Source organism: Macaca thibetana, chromosome 6 (assembly GCF_024542745.1).
Source record: "Macaca thibetana thibetana isolate TM-01 chromosome 6, ASM2454274v1, whole genome shotgun sequence".
NCBI classification, from domain to species: Eukaryota; Metazoa; Chordata; class Mammalia; order Primates; family Cercopithecidae; genus Macaca; species Macaca thibetana.
Genome location: NC_065583.1, coordinates 114,515,241 through 114,542,035, shown reverse-complemented (window position 1 = coordinate 114,542,035; position 26,795 = coordinate 114,515,241). Strand labels below are relative to the sequence as shown.

Sequence of the window (26,795 nt, the reverse complement as noted above, 5' to 3'; positions counted from 1 at the left end):
ACTCTCACTTGCAGTGGTTTTCTGTCTAGTTTAAAACATTTGGTTTTATAAGGACATCTGAGACTGTCATATATGAAATAGTAAAAATAAAGATAAAAACAACTAAGCACGTTTGAATTCTCCTTCAGGTTGAGCTCTCACTTCCTTGGTTTTTTTTGGTTTTTTGTTTTTTGTTTTTTTTTGTTTTTTTAATACAACTACTAAATGAAGGAATTCTAACACCTCTTGGCTGTTAGGAATATATAACTAATGGTGCCATAATGTAGCTCAGAAAAATGCCAACCATTTAAGAGGCATTAAGTAAGAATGACTAAAGGAAGATGATGTGGCATTATGAAAAGAGAATTACCAGAGAGGGCAAAAGCTGAGGCTAGAAATCTTTTTCTTTTGAGTATTATTGATGCAGAAAATAATTCAGAATTATGGTGTAAAAATAAAGGAGTCTTCTTAAATAAAAGAAGAGGCTGATGATACTGGTGTTCTGTCTCAAGACACACTCTGGATGTACCCTTATTTTTAAAAGCTTTCAGAGAAAGGGAATGGTATTTTAACTAAAATAAAAACTCATTTAGGTCTCACTAAGGGTTTCTGGAGAGACTAAAACCATCTCAAAGGATTAAACATCAAATAAATAGAACTTCTACTCACTTTCATGTTGAAATAACTGGTATTAGACTTGCCCTCCCATTGTAAATAATCAGAAAACTCACAAAATATGTGAATCAGCTGTTCTCACGCATTGAACAGGACTGTGCAGAGACCATGATCTCCACAACTTTCTGCTTGGAGACACTTTCTTTAGGTGGAGAACCCAAGCAGAACATGGTGATCTCACCACGTGAAGAGAGGTCAGAAACTGGGAAGGCTGACATAGCTGGAATATGCAGGACCAGAGAACAAGAGCGGAGGGAGAAAATCTGTGGCTGAATATTGATCTGCATATGCATAGGATAAAATTACATAAAGTCAGGCAAAAAAACTACTGTGGAGCAGTAAGCAGAACTACTGCATTTCAATCACCAGGCCATTCAATAGACACCCAAGAAGAATCATACTTTTGTAGCAGAGCTGAGCAAGGTCTAGAATAAAGAATATTCTGGATTTACCCAAACAAAGCTCAAAAGCAAGCATCAAAAGGATCAAGCCTATCTACAAGTTACTTAATACCCTTTAAAGAAATAAATCAAAATCCAGGCTCTGAACAAAGAAACATTCACAATGTACAACATCCAATGAGAAATTACTACCAATGTGGAAAAGGAGGAGAATGTGATTCAAACAGGAAGAAGGCAAAGCCAAAGAAACAGACCCAGAAATAACAAAAATTATGGAATTAGCAGAAAATAATTTTCAAGTAGCTATTATATTCAAGAACTTTAAATGAAAACATAAATATAATGAGAAGAAACATGATGACATCACATGTATATACACACATATTTGTAACAGATGGCAACTGAGATCTATACAAAGAAAGGAATAATGGTAAATATGTGGGTAAATGCAAAATAATTTTGCTTGTTTAAAAATTGTTTTTAAAGATAATTGGCTCTTTGAAACAAAAATAATAACCATATATTGTGGGATTTATAACATATAAAGAAGTAAAAAGTATTAAAAAAAAACAGCACAGAGAATGGAATGGGACAATGGAAGTAAATTGTTGCAAGGGCCTTACACTATATGGTGCAATATTATTTGGAAATGTGCACTTGAGAAGAATGCATATTCTGCTATTTTTGGGTTAGTATACCATTAATGTTCATTAAATTAAAGGATGTAACTATCCTTTGGTTGGATAGTTTTTTCATGTTTTTTATATTCTTACTTGCTGCCTTCTTGTTGAAGAATTACGGAAAGAATTATGTTGATATCTCCCATTAGAATTGTGGATTTGTTTACTGTTCTTATTAATGGCAAAAGCCGCGATTACTTTTGCACCAACCCAATAGTTTGTAAGATTTTTGCTTCATTTATTTTGAAACTATGTTTTAGGTGTGTAGGCATTTATGATTGTTACATCTTCTTGATATATTGAGCATTTTATCATTTTCAAACGTTTCTCTATATTCCTGATAATATTCTATGACCTTACAAAATGGTGCAATATTATTTGGAAATGTATTATGATAAATTAAAAATGCATTTTGTAAATCCTAAAGCAACCACTAATTAAACAGAGCAAAGAAGTATAGCTAATAAGCTATTTAGTAGAGATTAAATGGAATACAATAAAACCCATGGTTAATCTAAAAGAAGACATGAAGGGAGAATAAAAGGGAAAAAAACACCCAGGACAAACAGAAAAACAGCAAGATAGTAGGCTTAAACCCAACGATATTGATAATTACATTAAATATAAATGATCTAAACAAGAAGTCACCAAACTTACGACCCACCTCCTGTTTTTGTAGATAAAGTTCTATTGGAACACAGTCACACCCATTTATTTATTACCTATGTCTGCCTACACAGGGCAATGGTAGAAGTGAATAGTTGTAACAGAGACGATAAGATTTACTGTCTGACCCTTAACAGAAATAGTTGCCGACCCCAACCCCCCACCAAACTAAAGACTATAATTTAAAAATGCAATGATTGTTAGACATAATAAAAAACAAAGATCAAACTACATGTGTCCTAAAAGAAACAGATTTTAAAGACAGACGTACCTACATATGAAAAGTGAATAGACAGAAAAAGATTTACCATGCAAACACTGATCAGAAGACAACTGCGGCAGCTAGATTGGTATCAGATAAAACAGACTTTGGGTCAAAGAATACTTTTAAGAGATGGGTATCTCACTATGTTGCCCAGGCTGATCTCAAACTCCTGAGCTCAATGATTCTCTTGCCTCTGCCTCCCGAGTGGTTGGAATTACAGGCATGTGCCACCATGCCAGACTGGTCATAGAATATTATCAGGAATATACAGAAACATTTGAAAATGATAAAATGCTCAATATATCAAGAAGATGTAACAATCACAAATGTCTACACACCTAAAACATAGTTTCAAAATAAATGAAGCAAAAATCTTACAAACTATTGGGTTGGTGCAAAAGTAATCGCAGCTTTTGCCATTAATAAGAAGAGTAAACAAATCCACAATTCTAATGGGAGATATCAACATAATTCTTTCCGTAATTCTTCAACAAGAAGGCAGCAAATAATGGTATACTAACCCAAAAATAGCAGAATATGCATTCTTCTCAAGTGCACATGTGCTAGACTATAAAAAAACCTTAACAAAAAAACTAAAATCATATAAGGTGTGTTTTCTGTCCATAATAGAATTAAACTAGAAATCAGTATCAGAAAAGTATTTGTGAGACACCAAAATATCTGGAAATTAAATAATACTTTCTAAGCCATGAGTCACAAGATAAATAAGGAAATATTTAAAACTTCATAAGGAAAATACAATGTATCAAATGTCTGATGAAATTTATAGTAAAAAAATGCTTGTTTTATAGTAGAAAAAAGATTTTTAATCAGTAATTTAAGTTTGTATCTTGAGAAGCTAGAACAAATAAGAACAAATTAAAGTGAATAGAAAAAAGAAACAAACAGAAGAGTGTGAATCAATGTAATGCAAAATAGACAAACAATAGAGAAAATCATTTAAACCATAAGCTTGTTCTTTAAAAAGATCAATACAATTAATAAAGCCCTTGTTAGGATTACCAAGGTAAAGAAAGAAGACACAAATTTTCAATATGGAAAATGAAAAGAAGAGCCATTGTTACAGATCCTACAGATATTAAAAGGATAATAAGAAAATATTATGCATAATTTTATGCCAATAAATTTGAAAACTTTGCTATAAAAATTCCCACATTAAAAACTTCCCACAAAGACAACTCCATTCTAGATGGCTTCACAGTTGAATTCTATCAAGCATTAAAAAATAATAACAATTCTCTCCAGACTCTTCCAGAAAATAGAGGAGAAAGGAACACTTCTCAAGCCATTTCATGAAGCCAGGCTTAACCTAATACAAAAACCAGCAAAGAAATCACAAGAAAAAGACTCTAGAAAAATATCTCTCATGAACATAGGTCCAAATATTCTTAATAAAATATTAGCAAAATTAATTCCAGCAATATATAAGAGTAATAATAGATCATGAAAAAGTGGTTTATAGCCCAAGAATATTAGATGGATTTTATATTTGAAAATCAATCAATGCATTTACTGTATTAACAGAAAAAGGGAGGGTAAAACCCAACCTAATCATGTCAATAGATTCAGACATCTTCAATACCTATTCATGACTAAAATCCTTAGAAAACTAGAAATAAAAGGGAACATCCTCAAACTGACAAAGAGTCATTACATAAATCTTCTAGCTAATGTTATATTTAATGGTTAAAAACAACAAGGAATGATTTGCCTTTAAGATTGGTTGAAAACAAAAGGCTACCTAGTCTCCTTATTTATTCAACATTGTACTAAAGGTCATGAACACTACTATAAGGTAAGAAAAAACAAAGGGCATAAAGATTGGAAAGATAGATGTAAAAGTGCCTTTGTTCGAGGATGACATGATAATATATAGAGAAAATCCAAATGAATTTACAAAATAACTGTTAGAAGTAATATGTGAGTGAACCAGGTTTCAGGACATGAGGGCAATATAAAAAGAAATCAACTATATTATTACATAACAACAAAAAACTGGAAATTAAATTAAAATACAGTAGTATTTACAATAGCATCAAAAAGCATGATTAGATTTAACAGAACATGTGTGCAAGACCTATATACTAAAAATGAAACATTGGTGAAAAAATTTTAAAAAGACCTAAATAAATGTAGAGGTAAATCTTTTCACGTATTAGAAAACTCAATATTTTTAAGATGTTAATTCTCCACAATTTAATCTATAGATTCCATATACTCTCTTTTTGTATAAAAAGACTTGTCTCAATTGACAAGTTCATGCTAATATGTATATAGAAATACAAAGACCTAGAAAAGCAAAAATAATTTTGAGAAAGAGCACATTCAAGGACTAACGCTTCTGGATTTTGAGACCCACTGGGAAGTTTGATTACTCAATACAGTGTGGTGTTGGTTTAAGAACAGAAACCTAGATCAATGGGTGAGAAGAGAATGTATGTATGTATGCTTACATCCATCCATGTATGCTTAATTGATCTCTCACAAATGTGTCAGGGTAATTCAATGGAAGAAGTGATAGTCTTTTCAACAAACAGTGTTACAGCAATTGAATATTCATATGAAAAAATGGAACATCAACCCTTACTTTATACCTTATATAAAAATTAACTTAAAATGACTACATGTGTTTGTTTTTCAATTTTATTTTTGAATTTCATGCATCTTACATTTCTTATCATAGTTTCAAGTCTTAAGTTCATTACTGTAAGTGTTAAATCAAAGGACAGGGTGTTACTCAAGTAAATAAATAATTGTTCTTCCCCAAATAGATTTGCCTGGTTGTCTCTCCCCCTCGTAGGTATCAGTCGTAGTATGCACAATACACGTCTTTAATGACTGTATTTTGAATTTTATTTTACATTTAATGAATATATTTTATATTTTGTAGACCATATATTTAAACATAAAAATAAAAACTATAGCTTCTTAAATATTGAAAACTATCTTTTCAATCTTGGAGCAGGCAAAATTTCTAAGATAGGACATGAAAGCACAAACTATTAAAAAATTAATAAATTGAATTTCATCAAAATTAAAAGACACTTCAAAAAATGAAGAAGCAAGCAGAAACCAGGAGAAAATATCCATAAAATATATCTGACAAAGACTTCTATCCAGAATATATAAAGAACTCATAACTCAAAAAAAGGAAAAAATGTTTAAATGGGTAAAATATTTGTGTAGACACTTCACTAAAAAAATCCATATGGGTAAAATTAAAAAGACTGACAATACCAAGTACTGACAAGGATGTAGAGCAGTGGAACTCTTCTGTATTACTGAAGAAATATAAAATAATACATCCATTTTGGGAAACATTTTCATACTTTCTTTTTTCCAGCTTTATTGAGGTATAACTCACAAATAAAATATTGTAAGTTTAAGGTGTGCAATGTGATGATTTGATATACATAAACATTGTGAAATGAATACCACAATCAAGCTAATTTACATATCCATAACTTCCTACAGTTGCCTTTTTTGTATGTGGTGACAATAAGCTCTATTCTCTTAACAAATTTCAAGTATACAATACGTTTTATTAACTTTTAAGTATATTAAGTATATTAGATATGCAGAACTTATTCCTCTTATAACTGAAAGTTTGTACTCTTTGACCAATATCTTCCCATTCCACCTTCTCCCTGCCCCCTCGTAAATACCCTTACACTCTCTGTTTGACTTTTTTAGAATCCACATGTAAGTGAGATCATGCAGTATTTGCCTTTCTGTGTCTGACTTATTTAGCTTAGCATGATGTCCTCCAGGTTCATCCATATTGTTGCAAATGAAAAGTTTCCTTGTTTTTTTAAGGCTGAATAATATTCTATTGCATACGGATAAAACAAGTTTTCGTATCCATTCATCTGTTGACAGATATTTATGTTGCTTCCATATCTTAGCTATTGCGAATAATACTGTAATGATCATGTGAGTGTGGATATCTCTTTGAGATAGTGGTTTATTTTATTTTACTTATTTTTTTGAGACGGAGTCTCGGTCAGTCGCCCAGGCTGGAGTGCAGTGGCGCGATCTCGGCTCACTGCAAGCTGTGTCTCCGCGTTCACGCCATTCTCCTACCTCAGCCCCCCGAGTAGCTGGGACTGCAGATGCCCGCCACCACGCCCAGCTAATTTTTTTGTATTTTTAGTAGAGATGGGGTTTCACTGTGTTAGCCAGGATGGTCTCGATCTCCTGACCTCGTGATCCGCCCACCTTGGCCTCCCAAAGTGCTGGGATTACAGGCATGAGCCACCACGCCTGGCCCGATTTTTTTTTTTACATATAAAATAACCCAGTGAAGAATAAGCTATAAATTATAATTTTTCTCTTCAGCATTGTACATGTGGTCCTATAAAACTTGGAGCTTACTTCATTTTTAGCATGAAAGTGATCTACCTCAAAGCAGCATGCATTTTCCTTCATGGTATGGTGCTATTTTTCCTCATCAACTAAAACCTAGCAAACTAACATACCAGTCTAACATACCAATATAGTTCTTTGACATGGCAACTTCTCTGACTTCAATGTGAACAGAGCCTCTTGGTATCTGCACCACTTCCATGTAGCCTGGAACACAGAAGACAGCCAGTATTAAGCAGCCTTGGTCAGGAAATGAGAATTTGGTAACCATTCAATACTAATAGTTTCCTTATTATTCCATTCTTTCTTTGACTTTGCATTTTATGAGTTATGAAATATGGGCAAATTACCCTTTGGGTTCATGAACACATTTTAGAGAAACAGTATTTAACAGTCTTTTTCTCTAAAATCATCTCAAGATATTTTAAAAGCCTCAACACGTATAATAATGGTTCCTTTTCTTCCTCAGCACATGCCCCTCATATCAATGCTCTGTGAGAATGTACACCTTAAAGAAACATGGCTAAATGAAGTTAAGCAGGGAGAATATTTCCTTAAAATATCTTACATGAAGCCACGTTTGACACTAAAATGACTGAAAGCAATTTGGGGAAGAAAATATTGTCTCCCTAAATAAAGAAATCTGAAAAAAGGGGGTAGAGGAAACCAAGGGTTTTGGCTCCTCCCAGTACACCAGAGGTGTGAGGAAGAGTTGTCTCTACATACTCACCTCCCCTGGGCAGTGAATCATTGAAGAACCCTTCAATGGCATCACATGTGCTTCCGTCCCCTCCACAGACTCGACATCTATCTTCCCTAGCGTCAGATCCCAAAATATTATCACAACCTACGTGCTGAAAACACAGAGGAATATTCAGTGTGTCAAGAGAGAAATTATTGGAATCATAACCAATCAAATACATATAACTTATTTATTTGCTTGTTTTTCCAGTAAAGAAAATAAAAATAAGGTAATCCATGAATAAAAACCATACTTGGGTCTTTGTTATTTGAAAAACTTGGATACTGCCATAAAAATGACTTTTTCTTCAAGAAAATAAAGTACCCCTTGCCCACAGATACATAAACACACACAAATATCATACACAAACTGAATCATTATCAGATATATTTGTAGACAAGTAGCCAGAAGGATAGAAAGTTTTCCAAGAAATTATGAGACTAAGTAAAATGGTGCTTTTTATCTCATCTTTCTCAGTTTGAAGCACTTAATTTGTGCTTCTCTTTAAAGCAAAACAAAACCAGACAAGTAAAAAAATTTATGAAAATAGTGGTTTTTGTGGCTTTTCTTATTATGACACAATCATACACAGATCTAGGAAAATAGCATGGATTTGCTCCTACAATTCCCAACTAGTCTGACTAATTCCCTAAAGCAAATGCTTTAATAAGATAAAGACTAACTCCACAATGAAAACCATTGTAAATGCTTCAAAAGGAGATAAAGTAGGAGGAGCATTACTGTTTCACACTTTGAGGAAAATTTATGCTATGAAATTTATCAAATAATCTTCCAAAAGAACATATGGTAGGCATATGAATAAGAGCTGAATCCTCATTCTCTCTCTTTTTCTATCAGTTTGTTTGTAAACAGAACAGAAGAATAACGGAAATTAAAATCCAAAATATTTTCATATTTCTGGCAATTACTGTAAAAATAACTAGAATACCAGAATAAAGCACATTTGTATGGTGCTTGAATATGAATGGGTCATTTTACCTTTATATATTTTATTATTCTTAATGGGAATTGAATTTCTCTAAAATATGGCCCTCTTTTTTTAACAAAATTAAACATAGTGTTAAATAGGAGTTAATGAGAAAAAGACAAAAGTCTCAAAAACCCCAACAGAAAGGAGTAAAATCTGAGCAACCTTGCATTCTCCATTGATGCAGATATCCAGTGAATCCGCATTGCACTGGGTCCCATCGATCACCGCAGGAGCACGTTCAGTGTAGAAATTATAACCTTCAGCCAAGCAGTTTAATGCACAAGGTTTTACCCCACCTGGACAAATACAGTAGAAGATAAATAAGTGGAGTGGTTGTCCTAATGAAGAGTGATTCAGTATTATCCATAGCAAATTTATAATTCACGTAGACATAATTCCCTGCTTACATGCCTGATTGTGTAGGTTTCTTTCCTCCTTTTCTAAAATTTCACCTTTATTTTAATTGGTTGTGCAACTTAAAGGGGGACTTAATCAGCAGTTTTCAGGTTTAAAAGTTTCAGGTATTTCCATTATATATTTGTAATATATATTTAGAATGTATTTTATATTTCTTGTTCCATTATATATTTATAATTTAGGTAAAACAGGATCATAGTGAAGGTAATTGAATGTTTTAAAAAAAAAAAAATGAAAGAAAAACAATTTTTTTTTGAGATGGAGTCTCACTCTGTCGCCCAGCCTGGAGTGCAATGGCGCCATCTCGGCTCACTGCAACCTCTGCCTCCTGAATTCAAGAGATTCCCCTGCCTCAGCTTCCTGAGTAGCTGGGATTACAGGCGCCTGCCACTATGCCCATCTAATTTTTGTATTTTTAGTAGAGACAGGGTTTCACCATGTTAGTCAGGCTGGCCTTGAACTCCTAACCTCAGGTGATCCACCTGCTTCAGCCTCCCAAAGTGCTGGAATTATACAGGTGTGAGCCACTGCACCGGCCAAGAAAAACAATTTTTTTAAAAAACCTAAGAAAATAAACTTTAAGGATGCTTGCAAAAAGAACCTTGTCTAACAAATAGAAGTTTCTGCTACATATGTTACTGAAGCTGATACAAAAACTCTGCTACATCAAGCAAGGATGTGGTAGTTATAAAATAAAATAAAACTAAATTTGTACCTGCCTTAAACATATCATAGTCTATGAACCTGGATTTAGCAAGGATATAAATTTTTATGATTAGCAAATCAAAACTAAAATTAACTATAACTTTAAATTTGAATAATTCTCATCAAATTAATCAAAGATAAATATAAAATATAGTATTACATTTGAATAATTAAAACACTAATTTTCTTTGTGAATAAATACATATAGTAATTTGAACATTTTCATTTTGTCATTGAAATTTGTGTTAAGGCTGAAGTTAAAAATAGGCTTAACTAATAGAAATTTTAAAAAAACAGAGTACATATCATAACTACAGGATATTGGAAAAATAGCAATAAATGTGGAGTTACTGTATTAAAAGCAGCACATGATAAAGCTACTATTTATAAAAATGTAATTATTGACTAAATCATGACTTAAAATATTTTCTTTTGTACCTCTATTTCATCACTTTGACCATATCTAATTATGCTGCTAAAATTTCTCTTTGAAATAAAGACTACTTTTAATAAAGGAAATAAAGCAGAAAGATGAAATGACGTGCCTGCATCTCAGTGAAGTTTTTAGAAATCATGTTTCTGCAGGTTGACGGTAAGTAAAGAAAAAAAAAATAGACTGGGTGGTAAGTCAATGATAAATTAGAGAGAGCATATTCCAATAAAGGAGATCACTGCTACAGTTGAATGTTGTTCAACTGTACAGTTGAATGTTGTTCAACTGTACAGTTGAATGTTGTTCAACTGTACAGTTGAATGTTGTTATGCAAGAAGATAGTCCAATATTGTCAGTCTGTTTTTTCAAGAAGAGATGAAAACAAGTTTTTTTTCCCATCTAAACTCTTCTTGTTTTTAAATGTAACAACTGATCCAAAGTTTTGTAAAAAAAAAAATATATATATATACTGTAGGAGGCTAAAATATGTATGCAGATAAAAACTGGTCGCTAAATTGCCAACTTACAACCTCTGGCCTGAGTCTATATTTTCTTCCATTTTCAATGTTTCTAGGCTATAGAGCTTCTATCTAACTTATAATGTGATTTTTAGCCTTAGGTTAATGATTAATGATTAATTTTGCCATACTGAGCATAGAAATAACAAGTAATAAATAAAATAATTTCTTCCCAAACTGATAACAAAACTACTTATATTTATTTTTATATGATTCTCATGAACTAAATTACCCTAATTGTCCATGAATCTTAACAGAAATTTCTTCATTATTACCTAATACAGTTCTTCTCTTATTTTTTATCGTAATGCTTTGGAATTTAATATAGCATTTTATGCATTAGGCTTTTAAAAGAGAAGCTGAGTCTTCTGTTTATTCCATTTTAACATTAATTATGTAAGGTAATATTTGATAGGCAGGACATATAAATACTACGGTTATAATCCTTAGCCCACTATATTATGTGATGAAAATGGGAATAAGTTTCTTGTTTACTGCTGAAGATGTGTTCAGCTTCTTCTGATATAATGAGCTTTCAGAAAAGGTACTAGAGTGACATCAGCAAGATGGTGGAAGAGGAGCTTTCTATTGTCATCTTCCTGCAGAAAGATCAATTCTGACAGCTACTTATAGACAAGTGTACTTTCATGGGACTCCAGCAGAAAAGTTCCAGCATGCCATTGGAGAAAAAAAAAATCCCCAAACAGATAAATTGAAGAGGTTTAAGACCAGTTTCACTTCACCTGTATCACACCTCCCTCAAGGAAGCACAGCTCAGTGAAAAGAGAGACTCCCTGCCACCCTCCCCAGCCTGTGATTCTCCCACAGGGGAAAGTGAGAGTACAAAGAGTAAGCACCAAGCTCCCCTAGCTGTGTGGGACACTGCCTAAGAGTCCTACTGTTTCCTTGCTTCATCCAGAATACTGAGGTGATCAGCATGGCTAAGTGGTTGGAAGAGCCTGGGAGTAGAGGCGAGAGGCCATAGGCCCAAGTAACCACTCCACGGACTCTGTTGGGAAGCCAACTCATGAGCCATTTAAGATGTTTTGCCTATGGGCCACCTCACAACTAGCCAACAGTTGCGTCAAAAACTCTGCATGCCCCATCCTCCCCAAACTGCTATATGCCAGCTGCCCAAGCATGCTCCCATAGATGAAAGTGTAAGCATTTTATGCAGACAGCCACCACAACTTTGTAGGATTGGGAGAAGTCACGACTTGAGCATTTAGGAAACCACCCTAGAAAAAACAAACAGGAGGCTCTTAGCACCTGGTTCAGCTTTGTGGAATCCAGAGAGGGGTACATTCTTAAGAATTCCTCCCCAAGACAGAATAAGAGGTGTGGAGTAGGCACATCCATAGAAAAGGTCTGAGAGAGCCTCAGAATCTTTAACTGGGCTGTATGGTGAAGATATTTTTCTCTGGAAGCAAATCAGTAAAGACTGCATTCTCCAAATGCAAAGACAGCAACACAATACTTCAAGGAACCAGAATAAAAATCAAGAAAACATGATACCACTGAAGAAACATAGTAATATTCCAATAACCAACCCCAAAGACATGGAGATCAATGAATGGCATGAAAAACAATTCAAAATAATTGTTTCAAGGAAGGGGAGGGAACTATAAGAGAACACAGACAACTTAATGAAATCAGAAAAACAATACATGAACAAAGTGAGAAGTTCAATAAAGAGACAGAAATCATTAATCAAAACAGATTCTGGAGGTGAAGAAAACAATGAATAAAATGAAAAAATGCAATAGAGAGCATCAACAGTAGACTTGATCTAGCAGAGGAAAGAATCTATGAACTTGAAGAGGGGTCATTTAAAAATCTGCAGTCAGAGGAAAAAGAATAAAAAGGATTTATGGGACATCACCAAGATAACTACATTTTCACATTATAGGAATATTACATGGAAAAGAAAGTGGAATAGGCTTATTTAAAGAAATAATGGCTGAAAACTTCCCAAATCTAGAGAGCAATATGGACATTCAAATACATGAAGCTCAAAGATCTCTAATAAGGCTCAACCCAATGAAGACTTCACACACATTATAATTAAACTGTCAAAAATCAAGGACAAAGAATTTTGAAGGCAAGAGAAAAAAGATTCATAACATACAAGGGAACTCCATAGGTCTATCAGCAGATTTCTCAGCAGAATCCCTGCAGGCCAGAAGAGGCTGATAGCTACACTAATTTGTGAATGGACTACAATATAAAAAGATAAGACTATAACATCAAAAATATAAAATAGAAGAGTAAAAGTGTCAAATTTTTGTATATGATTGAAGGTAAGTTGTTAACAGCTTAAAACAGACTATTATAACTATAGATTTTTATATTAGCTTCATGGTAATCACAAAGGAAAATACCTATAGCAGATATATATATATATCTGCTATATATATATATATGAAATCAAAGCATACTACTACAGAAAATCATCAAATTACAAAGGAAGACAGCCAGAGAAAAATAAAGAAACGAAAAGTCTATAAAACTGCCAGAAACAATTGACAAGATATAAGTAGTAATTATTGAAACATAATTACTATAAATGTAAATGGATTAAATTCTACAATGAAAAACAAAATGAATTTTTTTTAAAAAAACAAGACAACTCTATATTGTCTACAAGTCACTCACTTCAGATTAATAACACACATAGACTAAAAGTGAAGTGATGGGAAAATATATTCCATGGAAACAGAAACCAAAACATAGCTGGGAGAGCTATACTTCTCTCAGGCAAAGTAGGCTATTAGTCAAAAACTGTAACAAGAGACAAAGTCAGTATATAATGATAAAGGAGTCAATTCATGAATTCAGTACAATTTACCATTGTAAATATGCACCCAACATTGGAGTACCTAAATATATAATGCAATATTAAAATACAATGAGAGAAATAGACAACAATTCAATAGGAAGATACTTCAGTAGTCTACTTTCAACAATGGATAGATCATCCAGACAGGATCCCAATAAGAAAAAGATGCACTTGAATTATACTTTAGAGCAAACAGAATGAACAGACATACAAAAAATTCCACCCAGAAGCATCAAAATATACTATCTTTTCAAGCCCACACAGAAAATTTTCCAGGATACATATATGTTAGGCCACAAAACAAGTCTTAACAAATTTAAGATTGAAATCATATCAAGCATTTTTCTGACCACAATGGTATAAAACTAGAAATCAGTTACAAAAAGAAAATGGGAAAATTCACAAATATGTGGAAATTAAAGAATGTGCTCCTGAACAATCAATGGGCCAAAGAAGAAATAAAAAAGTAAATTTAAAAGTATCTTATGACAAGCAGCTAGGTGTGGTGGCTCACACCTGTAATCCCAGCACTTTGGGAGGCCAAGGTAGGCGGATCACTTGAGGTCAGAAGTTTGAGATCAGCCAGGTCAACACGTTGAAACCTAGTCTCTACTAAAACTACAAAAAGTTAGCCAGTTATGGTGCTACACATCTGTAATCCCAGGTACTCGGGAGGCTGAGGCAGGAGAATCACGTGACCCTGGGAAGCAGAGGTTGCAGTCAGCCAAGATTGCACCACTGCCCTCCAGCCTGGATGACTAAATGAGATTCTGTCTCAAAAACAAACAAACAACAAAAAAACAAAACCAAAACAAACAAACAAAAAACATTATGACAAGTAAAAACAGAAACACAACATTCCAAAACTTATGAGATGCTGCAAACGCACTACAAGGAGAAAAGCTTATAGCAATAAATGTCTAACATGAAAAAAGGAGAAAGATTTCAAACGAACAACTTAACTTTACATCTCAAGGAACTAGAAAAGGAAGAATAAACTAACCCCAAAGTTAGAAGAAGGAACAAAATAACAAAGCTCAGGGCAGAAATAAATAGAGAAAAGAAAACGAATTGAAAAGATAAACAAAACTGAGTTGGTTTTTTTGAAGATAAACAAAATTGACATATCTTTAGCTACACTAGGAGAGAAAGAGAAAAGCCTCAAATAAAAATCAGAAATGAAAGAGGAGACATTACAACGGACACCACAGAAATGCAAAGGACCATGAGACTACTATGGACACTTATATGTCAACAATTTAAACTAGAAGAAATGAATAAAGTTCTAGAGACATACAACAAAGACTGAATCATGAAGTCTGAATAGAAAATCTGAACAGAACAATAATAAGAAGAGAGGCTGAAACACTAAAAAAAAAAAAACAAAAAACCTCTCATCAAATAAAAGTGCAATATTATACTTCACCAGTGAATTATACCAAACATTCAAAGAAGAATTAAGACCAATTTTTCTTACACTCTTTCAAAAACATTGCAGAGAAGGAAATACTCCAAATGCATTTTATGAGGGCAGCATTACCCTGATAACAAGCCGGACAATGATACTAACAGAAAAGAAAATTATAGGCCAATATCCCTGATGAACATGGATGTAAAAGTTTTCGACAAAATACTAGCAAATTAAATTAAATAGCAAATTAAAAGGATCATTCAACATGATCAAGTAGGGTTTATCATGATGATGCAAGGATGATTCAACATACACAAATCAGGCACTGTAATACACCATGTTAACAAAATGAAGGAGAAAATCCAAATGATCGTTACAATAGATGCAAAAATAGCATCTGACAAAATTCAATATTTTTTCATTATAAAAATTAAGGATAGAAAGAATATACCTCAACACAATAAATGTCCTATATGACAAGCCCACAGCTAACATCGTACTCAGTGATGAAAGGCTGACATTTTTTCCTCTAAGATCAGGAACAAGGTAACGATGCCCATTCTCACTATTTCCATTCAATATAGTACTGAAGTCCTAGTCTGAGCAAGTAAGCAAGAAAAAGAAACAAAAGGCATGCAAGACGGAATGGAAGAAGAAAAATTGTCTCTGTTTGCTGACAATGTATTCTTATACATAGAAAACCCTAAAGGCTCCACCAAAAGCTGTTAGAACTAATACCAAAATTCAGTAAATACAGACACTAAAATCAACAAACAAAAATCAGTCCATTTCTATAGGCCAACAATGAATTACATAAGACAGAAATTAAGAAAACAATCTTATTTATAATAGCATCAAAAATAGGTATAACACTGATGAAAAAAATTGAAGAACACACAAATAATGGAAAGATGTCATGTGTTCACGGATTGGAAAGATCAATATTGTCAAAATGTCCATACTTCCCAAAGTGATCTATGGATTCAATGCAATCTCTATCAAAATTCCAATGATATTTTTCATAAAAATAGAAAAAAAAATCCTAAAATTCATATGAAACTAAAAAGACTCCAGATAGCCACAGCAATCTTAAGCAAGAACAACAAAGCTAGAGGCATCACAATTCCTGATTTTGAACTATATTACTAACCTGTAGCAATCAGAACAGTATAGTATTTTATTAAAACAGATAAGTAGAGCAATGGAACAAATATTAAGCCTGAAAATAAGCCCATGCATATATAGTCAACTAATCTTTGACAAAGGTGCCAAGAAAATAGAGTGAGGAGAGGATAGTCTCTTCAATAAGTGCTGTTGGGGAAAATAGATGTTCACATGCAAAAAAGGAAAAAAAAAAAAAAGAAAGAAAGAAAAAGAAATTGGATGTTTATACCATACACAAAAATCAACTGAAATGGGATTAAAGAATTAAACATAAGACTACTAGAAGAAAACGTAAGGGCAAAGCTCCAGCACGATGGTCTTGGCAATGATTTCTTGGATATGACACCAAAAGCACAAACAACAAATGCCAAAATAAACAAGCAGGGCTATGTCAAACTAAAAAGTTTCTGCACAGCAAAGGAACCGATCAATATAATGAAAAGGCAATCCACAGAATAGGAGAAAATACCCAAAACATATAAGGAACTCATACAACTCACTAGTTTAAAAAAAACAACTAATTAAAAAATAGGCAAAGAATGTGAACAGACCTTTTTTTCCCCAAAGAAGAGATACAAATGGCCAACAGGTATATGAAAAGGTGTACAAAATCACTAATCATAAGGGAAATGCAAATAAAAACCACCATGAGATATTACCTCACACATGTTAGGATGGCTAGTACAAAAAAGTCACAAGATAATAAGTATAGGTAAGGATGTGGAGAAAAGAAAACTCTTATATACATTATTGGTGGGAATGTAAACTAGCAGTGCCATTATGGAAAATAGTATGCAGGCTTCTCCAAAAATTAAAAATAGAATAACCATATGATCCAGCAATCCCACTTCTGGGTATATATCCAAAGGAAATGAAATCACTATCTTGAAGAGATACCTACACTCCCATGTTCACTGAAGCATTATTCACATTAGTCAAGATATGGAAACAACCCAAGTGTCTGTCAACAGATGAATGGATAAGAAAATTGTTTTATACAGATATATAGAATGAAATATCATTCCATCTTAAATGAGAAAGAAATACAGAAATGCTGGGGCACATCATGCTGAGAGAAATAAGTCAGATACAAATACTGTATGATCTCACTTATATGTGGAATCTAAAAAAGTCAAACTCATAGAGAGAAGGGTGCTTATCAGGGATTAGGTGGAAATAGATGTTGTTCACAGGGTACAAGCTTTCAGTTATAAGAGGGATCAGTTCTAGAGATCTAATATAGTATAGTTAAGAATAATGTATAGTATATTTTAAATTTGTTGAGAGTAGATCTTAGGTATTCTCATCATACACAGAAAAAAGGTAACTACGTGAGGTGATGGATACATTAGCTTGATTATGGTAATCATTTCACAGTATATATGTATATCAAAACATTACATTATACACCTTAACTGTATACAATTTTTATTTGTCAATTATATGTCAGGGAAACTAGGGAAAAAAAGTAAGGCTGTTGTGATGGTTAATACTGAGTGTCAACTTGATTGGATTGAAGGATACAAAGTACAGATCCTGGGTGTGTCTGTGAGGGTATTGCCAGAGGAGATTAACATCTGAGTCAGTGGGCTGGGAAAGGCAGACCTACCCTTAATCTGGGTGGGCACAATCTACTCAGCTGCTAGCTAGGCTAGAATATAAGCAGGCAGAAAAATGTGAAAAGAGAGACTGGCCTAGCATCCCAGACTACATCTTTCTCCCATGCTGGATGCTTCCTGCCCTCGAACATTTGACTCCAAGCTCTTCAATTTTGAAACTCAGACTGGCTCTCTTTGCTCCTCAGCCTATAGATGGCCTATTGTGGGACCCTGTGATTGTGTGAGCTAATACTTAATGAACTCCCCTTTATATATATTCCATCAGTTCTGTCCCTCTAGAGAACCCTAAGGCCGGGCGCGGTGGCTCAAGCCTGTAATCCCAGCACTTTGGGAGGCCGAGACGGGCGGATCACAAGGTCAGGAGATCGAGATCATCCTGGCTAACCCAATGAAACCCCGTCTCTACTAAAAAAAACAAAAAACAAAAAAACAAAAACAAACTAGCCGGGCGAGGTGGCGGGCGCCTGTAGTCCCAGCTACTCAGGAGGCTCAGGCAGGAGAATGGCCTAAACCTGGGAGGCGGAGCTTGCAGTGAGCTGAGATCCGGCCACTGCACTCCAGCCTGGGCCACAGAGTGAGGCTCCATGTCAAAAAAAAAAAAAAAAAAAAAAAAAAAGAGAACCCTGACTAATAGAGTTGTTAATTCCAGAAAGGAATTAAAATGATTTTCTAAATGAAAGGTCATATTAACCAATTACCTTAATGCTTAGTATGAATTTAGGATTAATTCAATATGCATGAAATTATGTAGATGGTAATTATTAAGTCTGTAAATTATTTCAGACACTTCTCCTATACTATGGCAAAACAATCTCAAAGGTATATGCACCTAATAAAAAAGATTCAAATACATGAAGCAAAATCTTCTTAAAAATGAAAGCAAAGCCATATCATAGTTGGAGATTTTAACACACCACTCTCAATAATTGATACAATAAGGGTAGAAAAAAATCAGAAAGAATATAAAAGATTGAACAACATTCTCAACCAAGTTGATCTCATAGATATCTATAGAACACTATATAGCCAATAACAGAAGAAAACATTACTTTCCAAGTATACATAGAACATTCACCAAGAAAAGAGTATTCTCTAATCTTTTTTCTTTCTTTTTTCTAAGACAGGTTCTCACTCTACAGTGGTGTGATCATAGCTCACTGTAGCCTCCACCTCTTGAGCTCAAGTGATTCTCCCACCTCAACCTCCTGAGTAGCTGAGACTACAGGCATGTACCACTACACCCAACTAATTTTTTACTTTTTGTATGGACAAGGTCTCACTATGTTGCCCAGGATGGTCTCCAACTCCTGGGCTAAGGAAATCCTCCCACCTTGGCCTCCCAAAGTGCTGAGATTACAGGCATGATCCACCACACCTGGCCTATTCTCTAATCTTAATGAAATTAAATTATATATGAACAACAAAAAATTCTAGAAAATTTCAAATATTTGGAAATTAAAACAAAATGGTTCTAAGTAGCCCAGAGGTCAAAGAACTCACAATGTAAATAAAATAGTTTGAACTAAAAGCTATAAAAATATAACATCAAATTTTGGAAATGTAAAAGAGCAAAAGAAACTGAAAATAAATAAGAAAATAATAACTGTAAGAACAAAAATAAATAAGTTAGAAAAAAAGACAAATTACAGGAAAGAGTACCAAAGCAAAAATGTGGTTCTTTGAAAAGAGAAATAAAATTGTTAAATCCCAAACAAGACTGACCAAGAAAAACAGTGAAAACACAAATTATCAATATCAGAAGTGAAAGCATACATCACTACAGATTTTATAAATATTAATATTAAATGGCATAACAAGAGAATGTTATGATCAATTTTATATCAATAAACTGGACCACATGGGTATAACATAAATTTCTTAAAGACACAAAATCAAAAACTGAAAGAAGGCCAGGCATGGTGGCTCACACTATAATCCCAGTACTTTGGCAGGCTGAGATTGAAGAATCCCTTGAGCTTAGGAGTTTGAGACCAGCCTAGACAATATAGCAAGATGTAGTCTCTACTAAAAATAAAAATTAAGTATTAATTAGTCCGGTGTGGTGGCCAGCTACTCAGGAGGCTGAGGAAGAAGGATCTCTTGAGCTCGGGAGATCGAGCCTGCAGTGAGATATGATTGGGCCACTGCACTGCAACCTGGGTGACAGAGGGAGACCTTGTTTCAAAAAAGAAAAAAAAAAAGCAAGCAAAAAAACCCCACAAGAAATTTTTTTAAAAAGCACACAACAAACCTAAATAGCCCTTTTCTCTTAAGGGAGTTAAATTTTTAATAACAGGTTTTCACAAAGAAAATATCAAGCCTGGCTGGTTTTACTAGTGAAATCTATTCTAAGGAATAAATAATACCAATCCTAAAATTCTTTTGAAAATAAATATTCTATTTCAGGAAACCAGAATGCATCTGATACCAAAACTTATCAAAGACGTCACAAGAAAAATATTTACAAATTACAAGAAAAATATTTACAAATGTAAACACAGATGCAAATATCCATAATAAAACATTATCAATTAAGTTAAATACAATAATAAATAAAAAATAATACATCATGATTACATGCAGTTTATCCTAGGAATATAAGCTTGGTTTGAGGCTGGGCCCATTGGCTCATGCCTGTAATCCCAGCACTTTGGGAGGCTGAGATGGGTGGATTGCTTGAGCCCAGGCATTGGAGACCAGCCTGGGCAACATGACAAAACCCCATCTGTACAAAAAATACAAAAATTATCCAGGCATGGTGGCACACACCTGCAGTCCCAGCTACTCAGGAGGCTGAGGTGGGAGGATGCTTGAGCCCAGGAGGTTGAGGCTGCAGTGTGCCGTGATCACACCACTGCACTCCAGCCTTGGCAACAGAGCAAGACCCTGTCTCAAAAAAAAAAAAAAAAAAAAAAAAAAAAAATCTTGGTTTGAGATTGTCAAATCTATCAGGTCACTCAGCATATTAATAGGATAAAGAATAAAAAATATAATCAGTACATGTAAAAATTATACTCTAGGCCCAATCCAGTGCATTAAGGCAAGAAAATGAAATAAAAGGCATAAAGATTCGAATAGATTGTCTCTATTTCAGGACAACATGACTGTTTATCAAAAAAATCCTGAGCATCTGTAAAACAATTAGAATATGGGAATTTAGGCTGGGTGTGTAATTCCAGCACTTTGGGAGGTTGTGGCATGTGGATCACTTGAGCCCAGGAGTTGGAGACCAACCTGGGCAACATGGCAAAACTCTGTGTCTACAAAAAATACAACTAGCTAGACATGAGAGTGTGCACCTGTAGTCTCAGCTATTCAGGGTGCTGAGGTGGAAGGATCGCTTGAGCCCAGGAGGTGGAGGTTTCAGTGAGCCAACATTGAGCCACTGCTCTCCAGCCTGGACGACAGAACCAGACTCTGTCTCAAAAAAAAAAAAAAAAGAAAGAAAAAAATATGAGTATTTAGAAAGGTCACAGAATACAAAGTTAATATACAAATATCAATGGAATTTTCAAAAGTTTAATTAACAATAGTGTCAAAACCATAAATTACTCAGGAATCAATTTAGTAAAGTACATGCAGGACCTTAAACTTAAAAGTACAAGACATAGCTGGGAGAAATTAAAGACATAAATAAATTGAGGGATATACCATGTTCAAAAATTGTAAAATTCAATATGGTTTAATATTCAGTTATCCCTCAATTGATCTATAGATTCAACATAACACCATTCGTAAGTCCAGCAGGTTTCTCTGTGGAGATTAACAATTGAGGCAAAAATTTACATGAAAAAGTAAGTAAGTTAGCATATTGGAAGAACTCTTATAAAAAACATCAAATGTGTTCATGACTATACAGTTACAGTAATCAAGTCAGTATGGTACTGGCACAGGATTGACAGATCAACAAAACAAAACAGAAAATCCATAAATACACTACAGATACAAATCATACCAAAAATTATTTTGAGATAGATCATAGATGTAAATGTAAGGACTAAACAATAAGGCTTTTGGAAGAAAACATAAAAAAATATTTTCTTAAATTGAGGTAGGCGCAAAGAGTTCTTAGGACACAGAACACAATGACCAGAAAGAAAAATTTTTTAAAAATTGGAATTAAAAACAGAAAAATTAAAAGCTTATATGCATAAAACCACCATTTAAAAAGCAATGGGAAAGCCACAGAATGTGACAAAACATTTGTAAAACTTATAAATGACTACCACTTGAAAAGGTAAACAACTCAATTAAAAATAGGCAAAAGATTTGAATAGACAGTACAAAAGGAGATATATAATGGCCAATAAATATATGAAAACATGCTTAACATTATCATTAGAAAATGGAAATGGAAATTTCACTGAAATACCACTCTACTCCCTCCAGAAGAAGACTGAAAAGACCAAATATTGACAGAGATGTGCAGCAAATAGAACCCTCAGACATTGTCAGTGGGAGTTAAATATGCTACAATCACTTTGGAAAAACATCTGGCAGTTTCTTTAAAAACTAAACTAAATTCACATCTAATGTATTGCCCAGCAATTCTACTCCTAAGTATTTACCCAAGTAAAATGAAAACATATGCCCACAAAATGACAGTACACAAATGTTCATAGCAGTTTACTCATAATAGCTAAAAACTAGAAACAACCCAGATGTCCATCACAGCAGAATGGAAAAACTGGTTATTATTATGGAATACTGCTCAGCAGTAAAAAAGAATAAACTCCTTTTTTTTTTTTTAAGAGAACTCCTAGACCCAAGTGATTCTCCTGCCTCAGCCTCGCAAGTAGCTGGGCTTACAGGTATCCGCCACTGCGCTTGGCTAGAGTGAGCCACTTCTATGTACAACAATGTAGATAGATCTCAAAAACATTAGGTTTAAAGAAGATTTACAACACAGTATTCTATACAATAGGTTCTGGAACAGGCAAAACTAATCTACGGTGAGAAAAAAAATCAGAATGATGCTTGTCTCTTAGGAGAAGTAGAGAGAGGCAACTATTGACTGCAAAGGACTATAAGGACTTTTACGGACCGAATGTTTGTGTCCCCCCAAAACCCATATGTTGAAATCCTAATCCCCAATTTGAAGATGAGGCCTTTGGAAGGTAACTAGGTCATGACAGTGGAGCCCTCTGAATGGCAGTAGTAGCCTTATAAGAAGGATCCCAGACAGCTCTTTTCCCCACTTTTTCTGCCATGTGAGGATACAATGAGAAAACAACAGTTCACAACCCAGAAGAGGGCCCTCACCAGACTCTAACCTTGCTGACACCTCGATCTCAGATTTCCAGCCTCCAGTACTGAGAAATAATTTTATATTTTAAGATCTCCAGTCTATAGCAACTTGTAATCACAGTCCAAATTGACTAAGGCAAAGACTAGAAGAATTTTGGAGGTAAAGTCAATGTTCCATATTGCAATAGGATTTTTAAAGTGTGTGTATTGGTCAAAAACCAGAGAAAGCATAGTTAAAATTTTGCATGTCACTGTATATAATCTTGCCTTAAGAGAAAAAAGTAAACAAATAACTGAACTGTCGATAATGTTACCATGCTGAAGTACTTAGAGGAAAGTACATTAATGACTGCTATTTAAATTGAAATACATCAAAAAATAAGATGGATTAATAAATGGATAGAAGAATAGACATGTATGAAGAAAGTATAGTAAAATGTTAATGGTAGAATCTTGGTGGTAAATATAAAGTTGTCACTGTAAAATTCTTTTAATGTAAGATACTGGAAAAGCAAGCAAACAGTAAACTTATCTTAAGAGTATATTTCCTGTTTTTTAAATTTTGAGATGGAGTCTCACTCTGTCGCCTAGGTTGGAGTACAGTGGCGTGATCTTGGCTCTCTGCAACCTCCGCCTCCTGGGTTCAAGTGATTCTCCTGCCTTAGCTTCCCAAATAGCTGGGTCTACAGGTGCACGCCACCACACCTAGCTACTTTTTGTATTTTTAGTAGAGATGGTGTTTTGCCATGTTGCCCAGGCTAGTCTTGAACTCCTGACCTCAGGTGATCCACCTGCCTCGGCCTCCCAAAGTGCTGGGATTACAGGCATGAGCCATATGCCTGGCCTCCAAGAGAAATTTTCAACAAAATGTAATTTATATTTTGGGAGTGTAAAATACATCTGCTTATTGAACAATCAGTGCTTGATACATGCCCAAATTAAAGAGCAAAAATGTTTCCTAACTCTGAAAAAGAATAACAATAATCTTGGCCTTTGACTAAGCAAGGACACAGTTTCCTGATTTATATTCTTATAACTTGTTTTAGGGTGATAATTGCAAACATTTAAAGATTATAACGTAACTTACATATACCCCAAGGAAGCCTCAAGCAGAACTCAAAAAATACTACATGGTTTTGATATCCAGATATCCTTTCTAGGAATTTTATACCTGTTAAACATAATTAGGTTTTAAAAAATGATTTCTGATCATTTGTACTAATATATAAACCTTATTACAGGGCAAATAAACCATGAGACCTTTATAGTACTATAAGCATTTCCCTGCTTTTATTGGCAGACACTAATTTTAACTAGTATGTACATGAATGTATGCATGTTTTTGTTTTTATGTATTTGTATATTCTTTGATATTTGCAAAGTGCTCAAGCATGAATGCTCTGTCAGGTTATACATTACCTCCAGTATAGGGTTTCCAGTTATAATACTTTCCTCGGAAAGGCATATTGTCAAAGTCTGCACACTGTTTCTCTCGAAAATCTCGGGAACCCAAAGGGCATGGCTAAAATAAAATAAAATCATAAATGGTACCATTGTTGGAAAATACCAAAAGCAAGGGACAATGTCCCTAAAATGAACTCCATCAAATTAACTCACTACCTTATTCTGTGGCTATAACTCTGGCATTTGCTTTTCTGTATTACAATCAGTATTCAGAGTGAAATGTGTGAGCTGAAATCTTAGCTATAGAAGATATAACTTAGGTAATTTAAACAAAGTGGTATGCTGTTTCCCTATAAATTTACGGTTGGATACATGTCATAATCCTCTTTGTAGTCCATCAGGTGTCTCCTTATAAACACACAGAAAACCTAGATGAAGAAATTAAAACACAAAATCCTTTGGGGTAACAGTATTTGAGGTCCAGTTGCCATAGCTACTCCCTGATCTTTATTTTAAAAAATCAAGAAGCAGGCTTGTAACATGACATTCAGCCCTATTAATTGTGGTTTGGACTCCTACTACTATAGCAATTTACTGTTTAGCCTTGACAAAAACCATATTTTAAATGAGGAATAAAGTAGGCAAAATACTAGACCTCAACTATAAACATCTTGAAATTCAAGGGATTTGGACTTATTAAGATTTACATTTAATTTATTAACATCCCAGAAAATAAAATACAAAATGGCCCAAAACATGTACATTTGTATGAGGTATGGAGAAGGATGTTAAGAGGGTGAAAAAAGGATTATCTGTTTTAAAAGCTGGAAATGTTCCTTCTATTCAGAAACGCTTCTGAAGTTTTTTAAAGAGAAAAATCTTGCCAATCCAACTAGCTCTAGATTCTATATACCACAGGGTCATCCTAAACTCAACCTTTAAGTTCACAAAGAATTATAAAGCTCATCGTGTTTGAGTGATATGACTTAATTTGACTTATCTTTTAAAGTTCAACAGCTGTAGTACTTAAAAACTAAAAAATATTGATTTTGAAAGACTGAGAAAACATTCTCCTTAAATACGGAAGAAAAGAATATGTCACTAGAGAAAATTCTGAATTGGGAATAAATGACAAGTGTGTTACAGTCACACTCAGAGATTGTTTTGAGGACTTTTTACTATCCTCCCTTAGATCTCTGTGTTTGCTTTATATAGTTTTCTGAGGACAGTACATTGCAAATGGTCACTCTGAAGCATATGCAGTAATAACAGACCACAATGTGCAAATATTTGCATGGTCATCATTGCTTCCTATATACTACAGTTCAATTTTCACCACATCAAGTCCAAAGCCTCTGATTCTGAAAATAGTGGCAGCAGAGTGTTTTCAGCACATTAAAATATGACGTTCCAATGCCAAATCTAGTGATTAATATTGTCAAATTACCTTCTTGCTTGCCTTTAAAAAAAAAAAAAAAAGAAAAATATTTACCATAGGCTAAAAGGTGTATCAGGCTGGAAGGATATGGTTTCAGGGTCTTTTGTTTCCTGGTCAGCTAATCTTTGCATCTTCAGAGTGCTCACGGTTAAAGGAATCCTTTACTTTTCAAGCGATTTTTAGTGAATCCCACACAAGGACTAAAGTTGTTAGTGGGTTTTGTCATGCAGCAAGACTACTTTTAAAAGCAAATAACGATTTCAAAAACAAACAATTTGAACTCTAGCTATAAGTTTTCATGCAGCACTTAAGTATTTGTAAAGCACCAATCACCTAAAGTTCATCCAAGCATGACTTTCAACTTTGTTGGAGAAACAAGACACAAATGGAAAAACGACCATGGAAAAAGAACCATCTTGAGCAATACATATAGTATATGACAGCATGTTACAGATTGTCTATATGTGCTGGATACAAGTGAAATATAAATGTGTCCTATGATTAGCTAGGGATATATCAGTTAAGAAAAAAATCTTGAGCATGTACCGAAGTATTACAGAAATTGTTCTAGTTAAGAAAGAAAAAGGACTTGTCAGGGAGCAGGAGACTATTAAGAATGAAGCCAAGAAAAGCCATGGGAATAGGAAGGAAAAGGTCACATATTGGGAATGGTTGGAAAAAGGCCAACCTAGATGAAAGAGATGAACTATATAGAAGCATAAGAGGAAATGATGTTTCACATGTATAAGCACTGGTACATTAAAAAGACCTTGAATTAAGAAACTAAGACATCATGAGGGCCGTTCGCTTAAAGG

At 34.1% G+C, this 26,795-nt stretch overlaps 1 protein-coding gene across 1 annotated transcript in view; it reads right to left on the bottom strand.

Annotated features, from left to right (window-relative positions):
- ADAMTS6 (ADAM metallopeptidase with thrombospondin type 1 motif 6) overlaps window positions 1-26,795 on the bottom strand; it is a 321,212-nt gene that overhangs the window by 63,207 nt on the left and 231,210 nt on the right. The window contains exons 14-17 of the mRNA XM_050793724.1: window positions 24,558-24,660; window positions 8,948-9,081; window positions 7,783-7,906; window positions 7,179-7,259 (exon numbers count right to left, since the gene is read on the bottom strand). Of these exons, the coding sequence (XP_050649681.1) occupies window positions 7,179-7,259; window positions 7,783-7,906; window positions 8,948-9,081; window positions 24,558-24,660 (442 nt within the window). The remainder of the gene's footprint in view (window positions 1-7,178; window positions 7,260-7,782; window positions 7,907-8,947; window positions 9,082-24,557; window positions 24,661-26,795) is intronic.